Here is a 22529-nt window from a genome sequence, read left to right as displayed (position 1 = left end):
CTAACTTTACTAAAGGGAAAGAGATTATGGGATTTCTTTCCCTCTAAAAAAGTAGAAGCTTAAAAAAATATGTTTACCACAAGGGCGTCATATATAACCTTCGGAGTAATCTATCCCCCACCCATCACAGCCATTAGTAGAGGCCTTACCTCCACAGGCAACTGCTGTCCAGAGCATACCCATAAACCACAAATTCCAATTGCTGTCAACGATCGGGCTTTCATCAAGTCTGGGGCCGAGAGATAGCAGGCTCTGGCCTCTATCAGTGCTCCCTTACAACAGAGGTCCCTCTAGTCTGGCGGCCACTGGGCTCTATGTCAACATGTGAAACAGAAACTGAGAGGTGCTCAGGGAAGGGAAACATTTGTTACTGCAAATGTCCAAAAGGTACCCTAACTTGAGTTTTTAAAAAAATAATTTATTTATTTTTATTTTATGAGCATTGGTGTTTTGCCTGTATGTATGTCTGTATGAGGGTGTTTGTGAGGGTGTCAGATCCCCTGGAACCAGAGACACAGACAGTTATGGGCTGCCATGTGGGTGCTAGGAACTGAACCTGGGTCCTCTGTAAGAGCAAACTTAATTAAGAGTTTATAAACTGCAAATCTCCTCAGCTCCCCAAGGGTCTACGCTACCAACACTTCAAGTACACAACTGCTGCCTTTGTCACAGCAGCATGAGTCCCCTTCACACCAGGCAGTCAGTCACACCCATCAGGTTGGCCCCATCATCCCGAGGACTTAGCCTCCTGCAGCCTGAAGTTCCTGAAATTCCACCTATTGTAACCTTGAGAGACATGAAAAGCAAATCCTTATGAACTCCCATTTCTGTCTTCACTCTGAACACTCTCTTGTGGACACTAAGCAGAGCCCTGGGCCCTTTGTGATGAAACTTAAGTTACGTTCTAACTGATCTAACCTGTCACTTGTTCCAGTCTTGTCTGGGCCCTGACACCGCTAGTCTGACCCCTCCCCCCACCCCCCCCAACAACAACAAGGAACTGGAAAGAAGTTCTTGATTTTGAGTTTCCAATGTCATTTGGGCTACTTCCAATCACCAGCTCACTGCCTTCAGTTTAAGTGTCAAATCTGTGTCACAACAGTCAAATCCAGAAACCATCTCTCTCCTTGACTTGGCAATATTCTGAATACTTTACAATTAAGTTCAGGTAACAAAACAAGGCAGGTGTTGAAGGAACATAAATACTCTGATCATGAAGAGAAAATAAATATAATAATAAAATAAAATAAAATAAAAAATAAAAATACAAATGTGGAAAGTATCTTCTCACTTTGAAACAAAATATACAGTGGAGAGAACAGTGCTGAAGAATAAAATGTACAGAAAACTGGACAAAAATGGAAGAAGAAATAATATAGCAGCAATACTTTTCTTTATTAAGCAGGTTACTATGTAAGAAGAGGGAAGAAGAAGAAATCTCTTAAGTAAGACTCTTTGGAAGTGAAAGGCAGGAAAGTGTACACCAAAAACAGGTCACCAATACCACGTGTGCAGAGATGGAATGTAGCCATAAAAGCCCAATGCACACACCAATGTAATAAGTTGGAAATTGTGTGCCACAGCTTCTTATCTTTTCAAGGAACAAACAGTTTGCATGTTGCTGCATTATATGAGCAGGATACGTGGCATGCCAACCCTTCCTCTCCAAATCTCCCATGTTAAGTTAAATTAGTGATGGGGCTAGAGGGGGTGGGAAGGGTTGGGGGAAAATCCAGGAGAAAGAAAGTTGTTTTTGTTTTTTTTTTTAAATCTCTGTCTCAGCAAAAGTTTTCATTAAAATTTTAGACAAATGATCCCTGTGTCCTTCTCTCTTGCTGCCTGAGGCTCCATGCTATTTCTATGCAAATAACAACCTCGTGGTTTATATCTTATTATTTCCACCGGAGCTGCAGCGACATGACCTGAGACGTGTAAGAGGTGGGATGGGGGGAGGGTAGAAAGGAAAGAGAGAGAAAGGCAGAAAGGGAGAGAGAGATGGAGTGGGTGTTCACTCAAGTGTGAAAAAATATTGTCAGGAGTGAGCGTCAAGAACAAAAAAAAATTGCAGGGATAACGTGTTTATTTCAGTCCCCCTACCCCTACCTCCACCCCCACCCCTTGCAAACCAGCACCTTTTAAAATTCATTGGGCATCAGGCGATCATGCACAATCCATCTGCTTTCACTTTATCATTTGCATTTCATGCCTCCTGGCTTTTGATGTGCTGATACTTTGATGCAGTCAGGAGACTCACATTATCATTATTTCAATTTTCAAAGGGGTCAACGGGATCAGCACTTGCACACACAAAATCTTTTTTCCCCTATAACCTCTGCACACCCCTTTCTTATTCTTCACCCCAATGTTTAACATAAAGGATAAAGACTCCAAAAGGTGAGTATCAGATGTTTACAGTCTAATACTGTATGTAAGCCTGCATATACTGTCTAGATTTCCACTCTATATACAGGTACATAAATACAGTAAGCAAATGGTCAAGGCTTAAAATGAAGCTGCACAGTACTTCAAAACAGACAAAGACTTTCTCACACATGGACACTCGGGGAGAAGCACATTCAGAGAAAAAGAGGAATCTACAAGCAAGACATAGAAACAAAGAGCGATTAACTCACATGAAAGATGTGCACCGAGTGACTAGCACAACCCTGGAGTAAGTGAGATCGAAAGAAACGTGCAGAGAGAACAGTGAGCAGAGACTAGAAAGAGTAAGGGTGTTAGAAGACAGTATTCAGGAGTGAGTCAGAGGCGGCAATCTGAGCGAGCGAGCGAGAGAGCTCTCTGATGCCTTCCCTTTTCATTCCTGATAAGCCAGGGGACCAAAAGGACATTCTTAATGAGTTTGCATGAAATTGGGTGTTTTCCAAAAACAAGACTTTGTACTTAAGAGGTACAGACATGAAGATAGTGTACCAGGTGGAGTGGGATTAGGTAACCTCTACAAAGAACACTCCCTTCAACTAACGATCACCTTTTTTTTTTTGGTTTTTCGAGACAGGGTTTCTCTGTGTAGCTTTGCGCCTTTCCTGGATCACCTTCTTTTGGGAACGAGCATTGTTAAGCTACAACAGAATCTCCCCTCAGTAACCAGGCTTTTCTCTAACAAGCAGCCTCTACAGGCTAGAGAAGAGGTGAATACTGAATTTGATCAGAACAGAATTTAAAGAAAGAAACCTCTAGTGTTTTCTTCTTGGCACAAATGAAACTAACAAGATGCACGCAACCCCCTCAAACAGAAAACCTTTGCTGTTCAACAGTCTCTCTGTAACACACTGGGGGGGGGGGGGGGAGATACACTAATGTAAGCATATACACTTCAGAAATACACTCTGTCCACATATGAAAACATCACAGAAATTCTATCCTCATAGAAAATGGTGTCTAAAACTCTCTTCAATGTTCATCAAAATCTCATCCTTAGATAATATCCAAGGAGAAACTTAAAAAAGAATTAAGACTCTTAGCAATTTTTCTAAGTGTAATAATCTTCAGTAGTGGCAGTTCTTTACTTTCATTTCCAGGCTGGTACTGTTTTGCCTTTCCTTAGAAAGAAAAGCAAATGCAAAGGACACAGTTCAGAGGAAGGCAGAACAAGCTCCCACATCAAACAATTCCTGTGATTTCTGATATCCCCTCAAGCTAATTAGACAATGAAATTATCAACTTTTTTTAAAGTGGGAATGATAGGATTGGCCAGCTAGTCCTTATTCTTTCATTTAAAAGCCAAATCTTAAAAATAAATTAAAAAGCACTTCTACTATACAAGTGTTCTTTTTCAGAGGTATATTTAGAGATTTCTCAAAACAGCAAAATTGCACATCCTCAACACTCCGACCAGCATTTAATCCATACTGTAAAAACAAGTGTCCTAAACACAGTTTCCAGTACAACTTGGCTTGTGTATAACTCTACAAGAGCAGTCACCAAGTCACATAAGGGAGATCCATGAAAACCTACACTTTGAGTTATTTTCACTCTTATAACCTCACCATCTTTGTTTCCCTTTTAGAAGAGCCCTGTAAGCTTAGATGCATCACCATTCTCTGAAAGATAAGGTACATGGCTGAGTCATTCATTTCCCCAGCAATCCATCTCTGCACCCCAAATCATGTTACCACTCATTATTTGAGTACTTCCACTATAAAAGCATTCTTTTTCAGAGGTGTATTTAGAAATTTCTCAAAACATTAAAATTGCACATCCTCAATACTTCGACCAGTGTTAAATCCATAATGTAGAGTAAAATAACAGAAGTCAGTACACTTAGAACATGACAGCTCCCTGTTTGAGACCAGATCTCTTCATATATCAAAGGCTGGGACAAAACAGGTGCACTCAATTCTCAGTCTTTCTAGAGAAAAACTAGAATATGACATCTTTGGAGCAGAGGTTATATAGTTTGTTCCCTAATATACATATAATATATATACTACATATCACACACATATAATACATACATATGTGTTAATATATGTATAATTATATATATTACACACACATATATAATACATACACAAGACTTGGAATCATGCCTGATCTACAAGTAGGTACTCAAAATATTTAATTGAATGAAATGAATGAATGAATAAATGAATGGGTAAGCAAGTCAATGGGTAAACATTAGCGGAGAAGACACACTGAGGAAGGCATGGGCTGAAGGCTGCCCTCTAGTTGGGATCGTGAATTAAAAAGTCACACTTTTTAATCATTAAACAATCTCATATACTTGTCCCAAACCCTGGCAACTTACTTTGTTGAGGGCACCAGCTCCTGTCAGAATTAAGTGAGAATTCTCAACCTGGATGGTTCTTTGTCCCAGCCGGACAAGGTAAGCTCCAATACCAATGGCCCGGCATGTAACCTTAAAAAAAAGAATAAATTTTGCATGTAACTTATTTATGTCCTCTCTCAAGCTTTTAAAAACAAAGGCACAGATTAAATGTAAAAAATTCACATGAACAAAAAAAATTGCTTTTTATGAAGTCTAATAACAATATAAAACCCCCCATCCAATTTCCACATCAAATAGGAGACAAAATTCATCGAATAATTTAAGTATTAGATGCTCCAGAAATCATGGTTCCTTTATTTGCCCATTTCACATATGCCTGTCACCCTCATAACATGCACAAATAAGTAAAGTACTAAGAAATTCAAGCTGTTAAAAATCTGGTAGAATATTTAGAGAAATAAGAATGAAACTAAATGCTGAAACAAGCCTAGTTTTGTTTGGGAAATTCAGTAATTTATATCATCCCATGTTGCTGTTTATTGTGTATGATTATGATAAATTTGTAGATGTATCATTTTCAGGCAATAATGTCATTTAGGACTGAACAGCAATGAGGAAGGGCAGTAATAAACCTAGTCATACACTCAGCTTTTCAATATATTTCATACCTTGTGGGGAATGGGGGATACAGATCAATGGTAGAGAGCACTTGTCTAGCTTATGTGAGGCCCTATGTTCAATACCCAGCATTAAAAGGAAACATCATTGTAGGAGTATTTACCAGGCTGATGGTGATGATCTCATCATAAGCCAATGAGGATTCTCCAGCAATCATTCCAGACCCCCGAAGGTTCTCTGCTCCAAGTCCTTCTTCTTTACCAATAATATCTGTTATCTTGTACCTATTGGATACAACCATGCCAAATCACAAAGGTTAAACACAGTCATTGTAACTCATAAATGGAACAACAACCATTACAAGATTATTTAATACAAATGCTTTAATTCTATTTACATTCTTCCTACCTAAGCATCTCCATGTTAGCTTGGATACTACTTACTTGAGAGTGACATTCTGTAAAGAAACAACAAACCTTGGAATTTAGCAGTTAGGTTAAAGTTCATTGATACAAACAGTGGTATGGCTCAGGATAATTTCTGTAAAATGGGGATCATAGTATCCACTTCTAAGGTATGGAAGACACAACAGGTAAAGCAACAAGATGGCATGACACATCTCTGATTTTAAAAGACTTTTCTTTCATCTTTGGACACATTTAAAAAAAGCAGGACCAACATATGCCATAACCACTAAATTATTTTGGACAACTTTATATAGGAATAAAAGTACAAACAGAGAAGAAATGGAAATTCTTATCTCTCTTCTTTTCAAAAATTCGAATAAAGAGGAAGGTCAAAACAATGTATTCCCCCCCTTACAAATAGCAAATATATTGGTAAGGGGTCCTGGCTATGGTTCTTTGAAGGGACTGGTGTGATGTATACACAAGTGAAATGCTGACCAATTTGCCCAGAAAACATCCAGTGGATCTAGTGGGAGTCACTCATCTACCTGTCTTCCCAGCAGGAGATTAGGAGGGGTAGCTGACAATGGTAAATGGAGATGGGGAACAGAGCTAATAAAAGGAAGGCTCCACCACACCATACACACACATGCACGGATATATGTGTACACACACACGGAAAGTACAAGGCTGGAAGCGGAGACAGACATGAATCATTTATTGTTCTGGCACAGGGCAGGAATTATGTTCTATTTTAATTTTCATAAACTAAAATAATAAAATAACCGCTCCATAATGGCTCTTAAACTACCCATCCCTGTATTTTTATGCTCCTTTCTGTCCAGCCCTCCACTGATTCCATTTCTTTGTCTTAGCTGTGGTCTGTGACTGTATCTCTGCTTCTCAGATTGCACTAGCTTTCTATTTTTAGCCTCTCCTAATACCAAGCAATTCCCAATTCCTTTTCTTCTATACATCTGGACTTCAGATTCTAGAGTTATGTTACAAGAGACACGAAAAAACTGGCAAAACTCCACTATGTCCATACCATGTTCCAAGGCATCCCAAGGCACCACAGTGAAACCCTAGGGACATTGCAGTATATTTTTAGAAAAATACTATGACACGTGATATCTGTTAGACCCTGTGTGAATGATTAGCTTTAGGAAGTTCACAGCTTAACACAGGTAGAATATTGTCAAAAGAAATGCAGCACTATCTTTACAAAGCCAGGTGTTTGCAGTTTCTGTAGAACAAACACGAGCTTTGCACAAAAAACAAGGAAGACTAAGAAATGAGGGTGGTTATATGCAAGGTGACTTCAAGGTCTGAATAGTCTGCAAACAGTCATCACTATTCCTAAGTTACTGTAATTAGCTAGGTTCTAGTCTCAGAGGTATGAGGTATGAGAAATAGGAGTTCAAGACCATCCTAATCTACATAGTGGGTTCAAGGCTAGTCTGGGGTACAGGAAACCCTGTTTCAACACCCCTAAGCCCCTACCCAGAAAAGCAAAACTCAGGTATTTTTTTCCAATTCACATGCATTACTTTATTGAAGTGATCATTAACCTCATAGGACAGAAACATTTAGATGCTGTTTGCATTTAACTACTTAATTAAAAACAAAAACAACTATTAGGTCTCTGTTTAGTTCAGAGGTGCTGTGAAAAAATTTTTAAAATACTAAAGGTACCATAAGCCGGGCAGTGGTGGTGCACGCCTTTAATCTCAGCATTCAGGAGGCAGAGGCAGGCAGATCTCTATGAGTTCCAGGCCAGCCTTGTCTACAGAAAAAGTTCCAGGACAGCTAAGGCTACAACAGAGAAACTCTGTCTTGAAAAACATAACTAAAAACTAACCAACCAAACAAACCCAAAATATGCCATGAACTAAGGAAGTCTGAAAACCTATGGTATAATTCATATAAAGAAATATATAAACCATCAAAAAAATACACTTACATAAATAGAAAAACACAGCATGTTTCTTTTTAGGGAAATTAAAGAGAAAGATGTCAGATCCTTATAAATTATATATATATATATATATATATATATATATATATATATATATATAAACAAATATAAACCAAATTAAAGTCATTATGGAAACCTTTTGGTGATCAAAACATGTGCTAGGCCATGGGTTTGTTCTGCAGCACCACAAAAACAAAAAACAAAAAAACCACACCAGCCTTGGGCTGGAGAGATGGCTCAGAGGTTAAGAGCACCACTGGCTGCTCTTCCAGAGGTCCTGAGTTCAATTCCCAGCAACCACATGGTGGCTCCCAACCCTCTGTAATGACATCTGGCGCCCTCTTCTGGCATGCAGACAGAACACTGTATACATAATAAATAAATCTTAAAAAAACAAACAAACAAAAAAACCCACACCAGCCAATTATAACTTGAAAAAAAGATAATGTGAGAAATATGTCACATAGCAATAGTTAAAACAGTGTGGGAATGGCCCAAGAATGTAAGAACTAGTCAATAAATAGTGCAGCAACTAACATTCTAGAAAATACTTTCACAGAGATTATCAAAACGTTTATCCTCACTGGTAATCAAAAATGCTGTTTTTAAAATAATACTCACTTTGTAATACACTAATTATTGTTTTATTAACAATAAATAAAACACAGTAATGACAGAGCACAGTTAAAAGCAGTGCTATCCCATACTCACTGCTTGGGGATGCAGATCTTGAGAGGGCAATTTGAAAAATTTTAAAAACTTTTAAATATGCACTTCTGACCTGAAAACATCTAGAAAATAACTCAAAAGGTTCTATGATACGCTGTGCTTCAACATCTCCCACCCCTCCCTTGCAAAAGCCCTCAAGAATGAAACAGTTCCTGCAATTCATGTGCTGCATTCTTTTATTCAAGTGATCAAGCTGTTAGGGCACAAACACTTAAAGCTGCTGCATTTAACTACTTAAACAGAAACATTAGTGTATGTTTTAGCTCATGGATACAGTGGGAAAAATTTGGCATATTAAGGGTGCCATGAAGAAAGAAAGCTTGAGTATCTAATTAGGAATAGTCCTAAAAGTATCTGTAAAGTAATATTCAGCTCAGAGATGTAATAATGAAAAGCTGGAAATGGCCTGCATGTTCAAAGAATTAATACTCATTATGATGAAATATTATGCAACTATTAAACTTCATGTTTATTTCTAAAGGAAGATTAGCTTTATTTGTAATGTAACTCTAATCTGAATATAAGAAATTTCCCTAAAATAAATTTTAGTTCAAAGGATGAATTTAAAAGAAATTCTTATCTATTATAATCGCAATTACATACAGAGAAAAGATAACGAACATAGAAAAGACAGTAAGAACAGCATAAATTTATAATTGTGGCTTCAGGGTAGGCCTGTGGCTGGTGTTTTACTTTTTCTTCAGAATTATTTACACATTTCATTGTTTCTCAAATGAGTAAGTAATATAAATATTACCTAAAAGCCTCCATCAATAGCAGGATACTTCAGCTAATAAGTAGTAAAGCTAAGGCACAAATCTAAGATGTCTAGATTATGCAAGAGAGCTTTTCAAGGCTTTAGGAGCAGAAATGTAAGGAAATATTCTCTTTCCTTTAAGAATCATGGACAAATCCATCTGAAATATAAATACCCACCTGGATTCTCCTTCATCCTCCACATGTTCACAGTGGACAGAATTGAGAGCACTGACTCTTTTATAATCCTGGGGTGTCAGATATAAATACTTGTATCCCTGTGAAGCACAAACAGTTTTTAACTCATTATCTGCCATTTTTACATAACCAAGACAGAGTCCAACATATAATGAAGCTTGTTCTAAAGCTAGCTTTAGAATGATAAATCCTTTGAGTTCTGTCTAACAGAACACTAGCATAGGCAATTTGAAAAATGAAGTTCCTATATTTTAGTCACTGACTGTCTGTCCTTGAAACAAGATACCCTATAGTTAAAATTTCAGTTACGAAAATGTTCCATTCATTTCATTTTTCAATAGGGTTAAAGGGTCATTTCTGGGTCTTTAGTGACACTTCAATTAAAGTTATCAACATGGGATTCAGGAATTGTATGAATTACTGCTCTTCACTCAAATCCATACCATCATCAAAATAGAGAGGGGTATGACTGAAAGGATCAAAAATCTGGGAAATTAATACTCAAACCAGAGGTCTAAGCAGTACAAACAGTCTGAGCACAGAATTTATACTTCTGCATTTTTCAATAAATAAGTTCTATTTATATTCAAAACTGTATTAATATTTAATGGTTTATTTGCATGCATACACGTACAAACTTACAATTAAGGCAAAATACCATGTTATACACGTTTAACATCCTATATGTATTTATAAGCTAGCAAAAAAAAGAATTTTTTTTTTTTTGGTTTTTCAAGACAGGGTTTCTCTGTGTAGCTTTGGAACCTGTCCTGGAACTCATTCTGTAGACCAGGCTGGCCTCAAACTTATAGAGATCTGCCTTCCTTTGCCTCCCGAGTGCTGGGATTAAAGGCATGCGCCACCACCACCCAGCTAAATCAGCAAATTTGTGTACACTGAGATGTGGCACAACCATTATGACGAATTCTAGGTACTTATATTACCCAAAAGAAACACAAACTTGCTAGTAGTGATCGTTACTGATTTCCATATACTTTATAGATGAAGTTTAATGAACTATAATTTACATTCGCTAAAATCCATTGGTTTTGTTATAAACTATATTTTTGAGGCATTGTCTGGCTATGCTTCCCAGGCTGGCCTTAGCATCCAGAAGACTTAGGATCATAGATTCCAGCAACCATACATGGCTTTAATCATAATCTGATGAATTCTGATAAATGTGTATACTTGTATAAGCAACACCACAATCAAAATAAGGAACATTTTTATTATACTTTGAAATAGTCTTAAATATAAGGACCTGAAAGGCAGGAAAAGAAACTAAGAAAAAGGATCCATGAAGGTAGATAGAAAACCAAGAGAAGTATTTTAAAAGATAAAGCAGGGAACAATGGTGTCAAATGCTGCTGAATCATCAAATAACTACTATGATAAGGACTGAGAACTCAATGTCGAATTTGCAACACACAATTTCTGGTGACCTTGACAAAAGCAACTCGATTATAATGGTTCAGGTGCAAGTTTCATAGAAAGGGGTTCCAAAAAAATGAGAAGACAGCCTGGAGACAGCAAGAGCAGACAACTCTTTGAAGAAGTTTTGCTCTAAAGGAAAGAAGGATGGGAGTGAGTTACTTGAGGGATATGTATCTGTATGTAAAGGGGAGTTCCAGGAGAGGGAGAAAGCAATGAGCCTGAAGTGAGAAGAACCAGGGTATAAAGGGAGGGATGGCTTTAGGAAGGGGTGGATATGGCTCAATTAAAGCTCAGGAGTGAGGTGGAGAGGAGTGGAGGCAGACACAGGAAGTGCTCATCTATACAACAAGCTGGAGGTTTTTGTTTTGTTTTGTTTTTTTTTTTTTTGCTTGTTTTCATTGTCTTGCAGCATTGGGGATGAATCCGGGGTAGAAGCATCTTGGGAAGCAAGGACTGATACCGAGTAGGAAAGAAAGTAAGAGAAAAGGGTGGAGAGGTCCTGAGGAAAGAAATGTGAAACCATCATCCAAGAGTTTGGTAAGCTCAGATTTAAAAAGTAGGACCAGTCAGAGAACTTTTTTCTCCATCTGTGTTTAGTTGCGCAGGTGCACATGTGGAAGACGTGGAGGAAGTTAGTTTTAAAAAAAGGTTTTATTTCGAAAAGCATAGAGTAAACAGAATGAACAGAAACACAAAAAAGTGACAATTATAATGTTATTATGATGAACCTTGGAATTTAAAACAAATTGAATGAGCTGGGTGCAGGCCTTTAATTCCAGCAAAGCCAGGCAGACCTCTGTAAATTCAAGGACAACTGCGTCTACATAGTGCGTCCCAAGCAAGCTAAAGCTACATACAGAGACCTGTCTCAAAACAAAACAAAACTAAACTAAGACAACAACAAAACTGCTCCCCAAAACAACAACAGAAACAAACCAGACCAAACAATAAAAACCCACCAAACAAGTTGAATGAAATGAGAGTGGGAAATGGAAAGAAAAAAAAGTGGTAGAATCACAAAATTTGTAGGCTTAAAGGATCGTTGAATTTTGAGTACTATAGAGAGACTGAGCACATGGAACCCATAGGATGACTTTCTGCCAGTCCAGTCTTGCTCCACTGTCTGCTGCTACATATAGGTGTGTAGGATACTCCTCTGATCTGGAGAGTTCAGAAGTACTGAGGACAATAGGATGGAAGGGTAGCAAAGAAAGAGATGCTCGAAACATATTCTAGAGAAACTGAGCAAGGATGGGACCATTAGAGGAGAGAATCTTTCCCAGTTATAGAAAGGATCATCTGCCGGGCGGTGGTGGCGCACGCCTTTAATCCTAGCACTCGGGAGGCAGAGGCAGGTGGATCTCTGTGAGTTCGAGGCCAGCCTGGGCTACCAAGTGAGTTCCAGGAAAGGCGCAAAGCTACACAGAGAAACCCTGTCTCAAAAAACCAAAAAAAAAAAAAAAAAAAAAAAAAAAAAAAAAAAAGAAAGAAAGGATCATCTATGTGAATAGAGCATTCCCCAAGAATTATCACATGACTAAGCAGCATTGGAGAAAGTAACAATATATTAGAATTAAAAGATGCAAAGTGGGCAAGAGAGGTGTCCAGGGGTTAAAAGCACTTACTGTTACTGCCCTTGCAGAACCCAGGTTCAATTCCCAGCACCTACATGGCAGCTCACAAGTGGCTGTGACTCCAGTTCCATTATTGTCCACAGGCACATGTACATACATGGTATACCATATATATATATATCATGATATATATCATATATACCACATGCATATACATTTTATGTGTATGAAATAAATAAATTTGGGGACTGGAGAGGACTAGAGTTCAGTTCCCAAATCTATGTTGGGCAGCTCACAACTGCCTGTAACTCCAGCTCCAACTCCAGGGGATCTGGCCTCCAAGGGTACCTGCACAGATGCACTCCCCCACCCCTACAGACACACACAATAAAAAATAAAGTAAATTTTCCTTTTTAAAGATGCAAAGAAAAAGAGGCTATGATCAAAGGGTAGGGAATAATAAGAAGTAGCATGATAACATGAGACTTTAAGATGGGATTTCCCCCACTGCACACCACCCCCCAGGGAAATGGGTCTGGAAGTGGCAATGAGAATTAAAAAGTAGAGCGTTCCTCCTCCAGGCTAAATAGCACAAGGGAAAGAGAACACAGTCCCTACTTGGGAAGGAAACAAGGGAATTAGTGTCTCTAGAGACAGTTTCCAAGTAGAAAAGCAGGTTTGTGAAGACCTGATGATGTAAGAGATTTTGATGATGACTAGTAACTGTTCCTAAGTCCCAGAAGCCACAGTAGAATATTTTCAAGATATATATATTTTGAGTTTACCATATGTCATGCTAAATGCATTGTTATTATTTCATCTAATGTTCAACCACAGAAATAGTCACCTGTGTAAAAGCTGGAGGAAAAAAACCAGATGAACATACTGAAAACCTGTCTCTTAACATGCTGTCTTTAGTTTTGATGTTGTGTGTTTCTCAGTGTGAAGACTGAACTCAGAGCCTCGAGCATTTGAAGCAAGTATTCTACCACTGGGCTACACTCGAGCTCTTAAGGAAAATGTTTTCCTTATTTTGTTTTAAATTACATTTATTTTGTGTATTATGTGTATGGGAGTGGGTGTGCATGTGGAGGTCAGAGAACTTATGATAATTGGCTCTTTCCTTCTACCATGTGGCTCCTAAGGACTGAACTCAGGTCTTCAGGGCTGGCAGCATGCACCTTACCTTCAGCCATCTCACTGGGCCCTAAGGAATTTTCTTAAGTAATTTTGTAAATGTGGCCTTTTAAACTTAAACCTCTTCCTTTCTTCCTCTCACACACATGAACACATCCCCATGCATAAACATACAGAGTCATGAAGTATTGTCTCCTTGTAGGCTGTACCTTGTAGGGATCCTCTGGATCTACCCAGGCCACGTGGAACATATGACGAATTTCTTCTGCTAGTCCAATTCTAGCTCCACTGTTGGCTGCCACATAGATGCGCGGGATGCCTTCTGCCCTGGCAAGCTCAGAAGCTCTGAGAAAGAGCAAATCCTCTTGAGGCCCAAAGGACCCAATCCGGTATGTAATGTCATTGCCAATGACAATGATATCTCGGCCATCAGGATATTCAGGGCTTTTAAGGCTCATTTTCCAAGCTACCATGCCAATCTACAAAGACAAATAAATGAATACAGCTTCTTACATGCATTTGTTTTCCAGGTCCCTTGAAGGTAAGACCCTAGATTTAGCAACATCTTTCAGAAGGTATACATTGTGAAAGGACCAAGCTCCTTCATGGAAAACAGAAAAACATTCTAGGACACTACTTCACATTATTACAGTGTATTCCAAAGTTGTCTTGATTCTTCAATGGGTTTACTTAAAGAAAATGGAAAAACTCCACATCTAAATGCACTCAGTATTACATGTTGAAGAATGCTATGGCAGTAGACATAAGTCCAGAATGTTCATTTTACCAAACTGCACATTAAGACACTATTTTCAGCTTTAGTGAGATTTGTTTCAAGAAATCTTTAGTACATAAGAGATAGAAAGAGCATCACCTCTCACAGACTGTCCAACTTTTGTGATCTGAGGCCCTTTTATTTTCCTCTATGAAAGACAGAAAGATTCTTCCCTGGCTCCATCCAGGTATTTTCCATTTCTGCAAGGATTTACTATCGCTCAGCACTGTATCTCTGAGAGCAACTCTTGCTGCTTTCTTCAGCTCCAGAAAACCAAAGGATGCACAGAGCTAATCTCTTGATGCACGATGATGTATGTAAATCTCTGTTCTCTGTTCAGTGGCATCTGACCAGCCACACAAACAAATGATACAGACTTGAAAGACAGAGGTGACATGTCTCTTCTCAAACTCTCACAGCCCTCTCCTTTTTAATCCCCTTCTATATGAGAGCTAGTCAATCCTACTTGTTTATTTGCTAGTCCCATTTCTTTCCTATTCACTTACACCTCAGTTACAGCTGCAGTTTTTCATGTCTGCCTGTCTGTTTCCCATATACCTGGATAAGTAATGCTTTCCATTCTTTTCCTCTCTTTTTTTCCTGTCTCCTGCTTCCCTCCCTACCCCCACCACTCATGCCCAAACACAAAGCCTACCAGATGAGCATTTCTGGTCCTGCCTAATGGAGCCCAGCCACATCTGCAGCCTTGGTCCCTCATCCCCAGGCTGCTGCATATCACCTCATTGGGGAACTGGTCATCAAGAAGGGCCATTAACAGATGTAAATAGCAGCATCCCTGGAAAGCCACATGCATCACCCAGATTCAACTCGGCCAGTGATCATAAGCTCTGAGTACACATTCCTCAATCCAATTGCACATCCACTGTAATCAGGCTGGTTGAAGCTTTCTACACAGCTATTTGTGATTCTCTGCATTAAGAAATATATATGAAACATCCACTGATAAATATAAGCTATTTAATATATCATACCATTGGCCAAATACAAAATGGATGTAATATAGGAGAAAAATTCCAATCACTTTCTGAGATAAGGTATTACTCTATCGGCTCACTAAAGACACATAAGGGAAAAGAAGCCTACCATCTGAATGTGGCACAGAGAAACCCCAAATATCAGGATAATTTTGGATTTAAAAACAAACAAACAAAACAAAACAAAACAAAACAAAACAAAAAACCAAGAAGGCTTTAATATAATTCATGTGTGGTGAGAAATATTTTTTTCTACATTGTCAAGTGCTGTTTTAGCTAAACCACTCATTTGTTTTTCAGAAAAGAAAAGCTATTCACTGTCTACTTTCTTGTAAGTGTATTTGTAGTTAGGAAGATTGGGTTTTACACCAAATTTTATGCTATATTAACCTTAGCCACCTAGGCCAGCTTATATACAAGCTCTGAAGAATCTAGTTCGGCATTTGCGTGTTAATGTAAACACTGTGACTGTGCGGCACTGGGCAGGCAGATAATACTCTTATCTTTCCTTATTATCTAGGGACTCCTGAGTCACTTGGGCAGTCAGTTCAGCAACTGGCCAGGTCATTATGCTTGCAAAATTGACTTCTAATTAGGTATCAACGCAACAGCACGAAGAACAGATTTTTTCCCCCTCCAGTTTTTTAAGGCAGGTCAGCTTTGGATGACCTGGAACTTGTTATGGAGTCCAAGTTGGCCTGAACTCACAATCCTCTCACCTTAGCCTCCTGTGTGTTGAGATAATAAACACATAACACTCAATCTGGCTTTACATGTTACTCATTCTTTTATTAATGTCTTTCTTTCATTAATCAGTCCCTACTCCCTACCTCCTACATTAAACGTACCACAACAGAATTGGGAGTGTTAGGCCAGTCTCAGTACAGTAAGGGTCCTTACAAAAAAATATTCAGTTTGAGTTAGCACAATGAACATATGAGGAAGCATCTGTGGTTCAATTAACATTAAAATTTAGATTTCATTGCTAATCAAACAATAGGGCATATAAGGGTAAACATGGGCTTTGGAGTCAACCAAACTTAAGATCTAAATTGGGTATCTATCATTTATTAGATTAGTGACCTTGGTATATATTTAACCTTATTATTCAATGTCCCTACATGAAAGACAAAGAATACCCATGAGTTTGATGAATTACTGGAAGCAGGACTCTATATTAAATCCAACATACAAAGCTTGCCCTTTTCTTTCCTCTCCCTCAATCTGAATCCTACCCATTTCAAAGTTTTATTCAAACTCCATTTCCTTATTAAAGCTACTCCATCCTAAAGTATTCTCTGCTCTCTTACAAAGATCTTCATGTAGAGAATTAATTTGGTAATAGAACTAACTAACCTTTTTTTTTTTTTTTTTTTTTTTTTGAGGTAGCATTTCACTTTGTAGCTCAGGCTGGCCTAGAACTCATTATGTAGCTCAGGGTTATCCTCAAACTCATGGTAATCCTCCCATCTCAGCCTTTTGAATGCTGAGATTGCAGACATGTGCCATCACTCACAGAACAGTCATTACATTAAAACAAACAAACAAAACTATTTGGATATACTTGGTAAACAGTCAACACTGTGGGTTAAAACACTGGTCATGACCAATATTGAAAGATTACAGATTAAGAGTACTAAGTACCATTAAGTGAACCTATAAGGTAAGAATAATAGCTATTGTCAAATAACACCTATCACATGCTGCACTGCACTGTAAGTTGACAAACACTGACAGTGATTAAGAGATTAAGTGAATAAGTCAAGATGTCTTGGTCTAAATATCAGCTTCATACTAGTTGTAAAACCTTGTACACACAACCCTTGACAGCCTCACTTTCCCCAACTATAAAATAGAACTTTTCTTAAGGGATTGTTGTGAAGAGCACATTAAAGTAGTATAGAGGCCGGTACATAAATGCTCTCAATGTAGCTGTTACCATAATACAAAGGTAGTTGTTACTTCCACAAGGAAACTGGAACACAAAGTAACTTTTGGGAGTGGGGGGGTTTGCTGGGGAATCAACCCATAGCTCCACCCATACTAGGTACACACTCTACCACTGAGCTATATCCTCAGCCCAGTACCTTGTTTTTATAGCTAGTGTGAATTATTTATTTTTTTAAGGTAAGGCTCACAGAAAAAGAAATGCTGTTTCTTTACTAGAGAAATTATAAAAGTATATTTCAGAATATTATTATTATCTTTAGCTGAATACAATATGGATGATGAATATTAATTGCAGCACAGACATAAATGTCACTGACCCCTAACTGCAATGTGGCTTCTTGGATTAGATCCTGGAATAGAAAAAGGACATTATTAGAAAAAAAATAGCGAAATTTACAACAAACCTGTTTACAATGACAATTTCTTCATTTTGATAGTTCTACTATTATATGATGTTAATACAAGGGGATGGAAAGAATATATAGTTCAGGGCTGGAGAGATGGCTCAGCAGTTAAGAGCACTGGCTCTTCTTCCAGAGGACCCAGGTTTAATTCCCAGCACCCACATGGCAGCTCACAACTGCCTGTAATTCTACATCCAGGGGATCCAATAGACATACATGTAGGCAAAACACCAATGTACATAAATAAATTAAAAAATATATATATAGTTCAGTGGTAGAGTGCACATTACAGCACGCACATGCATGCAAGTGTGTAGGGTAGCTGCATGAAAAAAAAAGAACTCTCTACACTGTTTTGGTGACTTTTCTGAATCTACAATTATTTTAAAATAGTGTAAACCTGTAATTCTAGCATTCTGAGGCAGAGGCAGGAGGATTACAAACTTGAAGTTCCAGACTAGCCTGGGCTTCTGCTATGCCTACTTCTCTCACTGTACTGTGCAGAATAACTGTTTTCTTACACACACACACACACACACACACACACACACACACACACACACTCACACACCCCTACCTTTTTTGAAGCAAAGTAAATTGGATAGTTGGGCCACTGTTAGTATTCTGAATAGCATTACAATCATGAAACTGCTAAGTGCATGGTCTGGACTGTCCAAACATCTAAGATGTTCAAAGATGGAGCAAGAGGAGAATGAAGACAAAGTATAAAGAAGGACATGCTACTGGGATTTAGTGTGTGTAAGAATTATGGGTGAAGACATGTCAAAAAGAGGATAAATGTAGCGTCTCTGCCAGGGAAGAAATGTTTAGCCAATTTAAGAATTCTTGATTGTTTCTATATTTCAGCCTCAAAAACAAAGTGATGGCTTTGAAGATTATGAACAGCATTTAAAACTATGATGTAGCACACAATTAGAAAAAAACACAAAATCTATGCATATCATAACTGTAATAGGCAAAGCACTGTGGTAGTTAAGGACTCAGAAGAATCTGACTCAGAAGTCAGATTCTTAGAAGCTGAGTGTGTTGGTACATGCCTATAATCCCAGTACTTGGGAGGCAAGAAGACTGAGTTATACTGCAAGACACCACTATAAGCCCAACCTTTCGGAGGCAGAGGCAGGAGGATGGCTTTAAGTTCCAGGCCAGTAAGGGTCATAAAGCAACGGCCTGTCTCAAAACAAACAGAAAGAACTATCTTAGGCTGTTGGGAATATCATTTTGTTTTTAAAAGAGAAGTGCTCTCTGGTGCTGTGGTAGAATGTAAACATATGTATACACAGGTTTATACAATATTAATATCTCTACCTGAGAAGAAACTGCTTCTCAGTGTTTTTCTGGTCTGATGGTTAAATACATATTTATACTTTTAAAGTCAATATTTGTATAATAGACAAGAACAGTACCTATCAGCTAAATACATATTTAGGACTGTACCACATGTATTACAAACATGTACTAAAATCGAAAGCTTATATTTATACAGAGCCTTTCATCTTGAAGGGGACTAAAGAGCTTACAAACATATGTACATAAAAGGGCGTTAGTACTGACAGGCAGGCAAGGTATCAGTTCCCCACTTCGCTATGTCTCTTAGCAGTCCTGGATAGGAATATACACTGTGTCAACAGACCCGGGCCTGTAACAGCTGCGCAGACATTAACACAATAATCCAGTTGTGACACACAGGCACTGGGAGGACGGCAGCTGGAAAACAGCAACTGCTTTCCTCTGTGCAGAAGCACCATGGCCATTTCCAGCTTTGTGTTTTTAAATTATTCGCTACCAAACTCAACTAATCACTTGACAAAATTGAATTTGATACCGAAAATGGTTTCTGAATGCAAAACACTTCGTCTGATGATTGAACACTAGGTTGAAAAACGCTTCCTCTTGCCCTTGATTTAAAGAGGGGGGTGAGGGGCAGGGTTACAACAGTCAGGAGAAAAGACTCAACATATTCTAAGAATAGCTTTGTCTCAGAGGATTCAGAATTACATCAAAAGACAGTTATATCCTCCCTTCCCCATTTAATTAGGACACCATAAGTTTTTCAGTCCAGTTACTTTATATATGTGGGTACACATTATATACACAATGAAGATTGCATGTTAGTAACTGCAATTCTATAAGGACATACATAGCACGGCAATGTGATTAGGAATGTAGCACTCACTGACTTCACCTAAGCACAACCAACCTTGTATATTAACAGAATAACCACCAAGGGAAATTTCATCACCGAGTCTTCTTTTTCTCCAATTCTTTTTCCATCTCATATTTTAGGTAGATGAAGTCTGGTAAAAATGAAACTCCAGGACTGAAGCCTGAAGAGGATAGAAAGGCTGCAGAAGCAACCAAAGGGCAACCTGTGGCCTGATTGTCTGAGTGGGCAGGCTTGTGTCTAATGAGTTTCTAAGTGGCTTCTTGGCACTGGCAGCATGAGCATTCTCTTCCCTGACCAAAGCCTGTTTACAGCACTGACTAACCAAGTAGTCCTATGTACTTACCACTTAAAAGTACGTTTTCATTGATGTAGGTAGCCACAAGTCAAGTTTTAAGATCATACATATATATCCCCATAACCAAGCTTCCAATGGGCAGGTTTCTTAGGCTTAGGGTTATCAATTCAAGCTAATTATCTTAAGGTGAAAAGGGGAGGCAGACCAAAAGAGCTACAGTGAATAAGGTAAAGAGAAGCAGGAATAAGTGTTTATTTTCCTTATGCAAGTCCTGAGGAAGAAAAGAATTCTCTGGCCACATTCTGATTCTGGAATAAACATGCTCAAATGAGGGAGGAGGGACTAGGGAGGGGAAAGCAAGCAGAAGAGAACAGTCTTATTTAACTGTTTTTATGTGGGTAAAATGATTTGTGCCATGGTATTTCCATAAGAAGTGAGACCATTATTTTCCTGTAGAAACACATTTGGTTTGAAAAGTATCACTGGACAAGACGTGAAAATCAAACCAAATGAATTATTCACAACCTCCGATCAGAGGTGATCATTATTTCTGATGCTCCAAACAGTGATTAGGATTCTACCCTGAGATGTCATTTTCTCACTGAGTAACACCAGCAATAGAGAAAGGCATTATCTATCTACCCATATATGTATTTTTTCTCCGGGGAGGGCCCTGGTTTAATGTTACTATAACAGATACGAAAAAAAACATGATAATATTAACATTTATTCTGGTGGTACCCATAAACGCCATTAGTCTGACATACAGTGTCAACACTAATCATGACCCAAAATTAACACCAAAATTGACATCAACATTAATTGTACTATCAGTGTGACTAGAATGTGCAAGTGCACAGAGGCATTTCCCAAAGCTGCTGTGTTGTCATAAAACTGTAACATTAAGTTCAACAGAAAAATGTGAAGGAAAAGCTAAGGGGCAAAACATGACAGGGTTTTGCTTTTGAGGGTGTAAAGGGGCACCCATCAGCTCCTGCTAGGGTGTGGAAGCAGAAAGGGAAGCTTTGCCACAGTTGCCTTCCTTCTCTCCATACTTGAAGCTCCGCTGTAGCAACACTTCCCACACAGATGCAGGCACAGGCTGGCGTGGCTGAGGTGGGTATGTTCTGTCACTTTCCGTGTTAAAGTCTACAGTAGCTGCTGCTCTAATCCTGCTAGTGCCAGGAAGACGACTGGCTGCAAGGCTCTAGAGTGGCAACACAGAGAACCCCAGACTGTTCCAGCTGAGATGAGTGGGACACAGCATCACAAACGAGAAAAACAAGACCTAGAGAGAACGAACTTGAACCTGAACTTCTTTTGGGGTACTTATATAAAAATGTACCTTTTGTTCTTTTAAATATAGATATAGCAAATTAAAGCTATGCTTTAAGTTAGAAACTATCAAAATGTGCCATAATAAAAATAACAAAATACAGAAAATATTAAAAGCTTTTAAAAGATTTTTGTTTTGTTTTTTTCGAGACAGGGTTTCTCTGTGTAGTTTTGGAGCCTGTCCTGGATCTCGCTCTGTAGACCAGGCTGGCCTTGAACTCACAGAGATCCACCTGGCTCTGCCTCCCGAGTGCTGGGATTAAAGGAGTGCACCACAAACAATGTGGTATTTGACTTAATACACAAATCTCCTGTTTGTGTAAACTATGCTGAAAATAGTTAATGCCTTTCCATGCCATGTGATCTGCCAGACACAGCATGTTTCATTGCCTAACGTCATACAATCACATGAGCTCAAGACAACTTTCTTGACAGCTGAAAACTTAGTTTTTATGCTTAATTTAAAAATGTAAAGCTACCTCAATCCCTCTCATTAAAACTTGACATGAGAATAAGTATCATTGTTATAGGAAAAAACTTTCAACTATATGAAAATACAACTAAAGATTACAATAATATTCTTGCACTAGGGAATAATTTCTCCTTGTGATATTTACAGACATGAAGCCATAATAATTTTATATATCTATACTCAGTATTTTAGTTTTGTTAAACATGCCATGGAATACACACACACCAGTGGTACTTGAAAAATAGGGCACAGGATTGACTGATACAGAAGTTAACCAAGTAGTTAACCACTGCAGTTCTAGAAGCATTGCCTGTTAACCACAGGGACATATGGTTGATCTCCGGTACACCATGCATCATTCTTAGAAGTCATCTGTTGCCTCTTGTGGTTGTGGTTTCTTGACACAGGGTACTATGCCATATCCTTTTTTTCTAGGAAAATCTTAAATCTTAGAATATATTAAAAACCTCTGTCAAGAGCATTCTTCTAAGGGCCATCTCTAAGACTGACATCTGGACAGATGTCAAGGAG

The 22529-nt window shown here is 38.4% G+C and overlaps 1 protein-coding gene across 7 annotated transcripts in view; it reads right to left on the bottom strand.

Annotated features, from left to right (window-relative positions):
* Positions 1 to 22529, bottom strand: part of Acaca (acetyl-CoA carboxylase alpha) — a 270501-nt gene that overhangs the window by 50676 nt on the left and 197296 nt on the right. For all 7 annotated transcript variants that reach the window (XM_059271384.1, XM_059271383.1, XM_059271385.1 and 4 more), the window contains 4 exons: positions 13794 to 14063; positions 9419 to 9516; positions 5532 to 5652; positions 4769 to 4879 (listed from right to left, as the gene is read on the bottom strand). In XM_059271384.1, coding sequence (XP_059127367.1) covers positions 4769 to 4879; positions 5532 to 5652; positions 9419 to 9516; positions 13794 to 14063 — 600 coding nt within the window. The remainder of the gene's footprint in view (positions 1 to 4768; positions 4880 to 5531; positions 5653 to 9418; positions 9517 to 13793; positions 14064 to 22529) is intronic.

The sequence above is a fragment of the Peromyscus eremicus genome, chromosome 8a (assembly GCF_949786415.1).
Source record: "Peromyscus eremicus chromosome 8a, PerEre_H2_v1, whole genome shotgun sequence".
Lineage (NCBI taxonomy): Eukaryota > Metazoa > Chordata > Mammalia > Rodentia > Cricetidae > Peromyscus > Peromyscus eremicus.
Note: the sequence above shows the minus strand (reverse complement) of the source record. Positions and strands in the feature narration are given on the sequence as shown.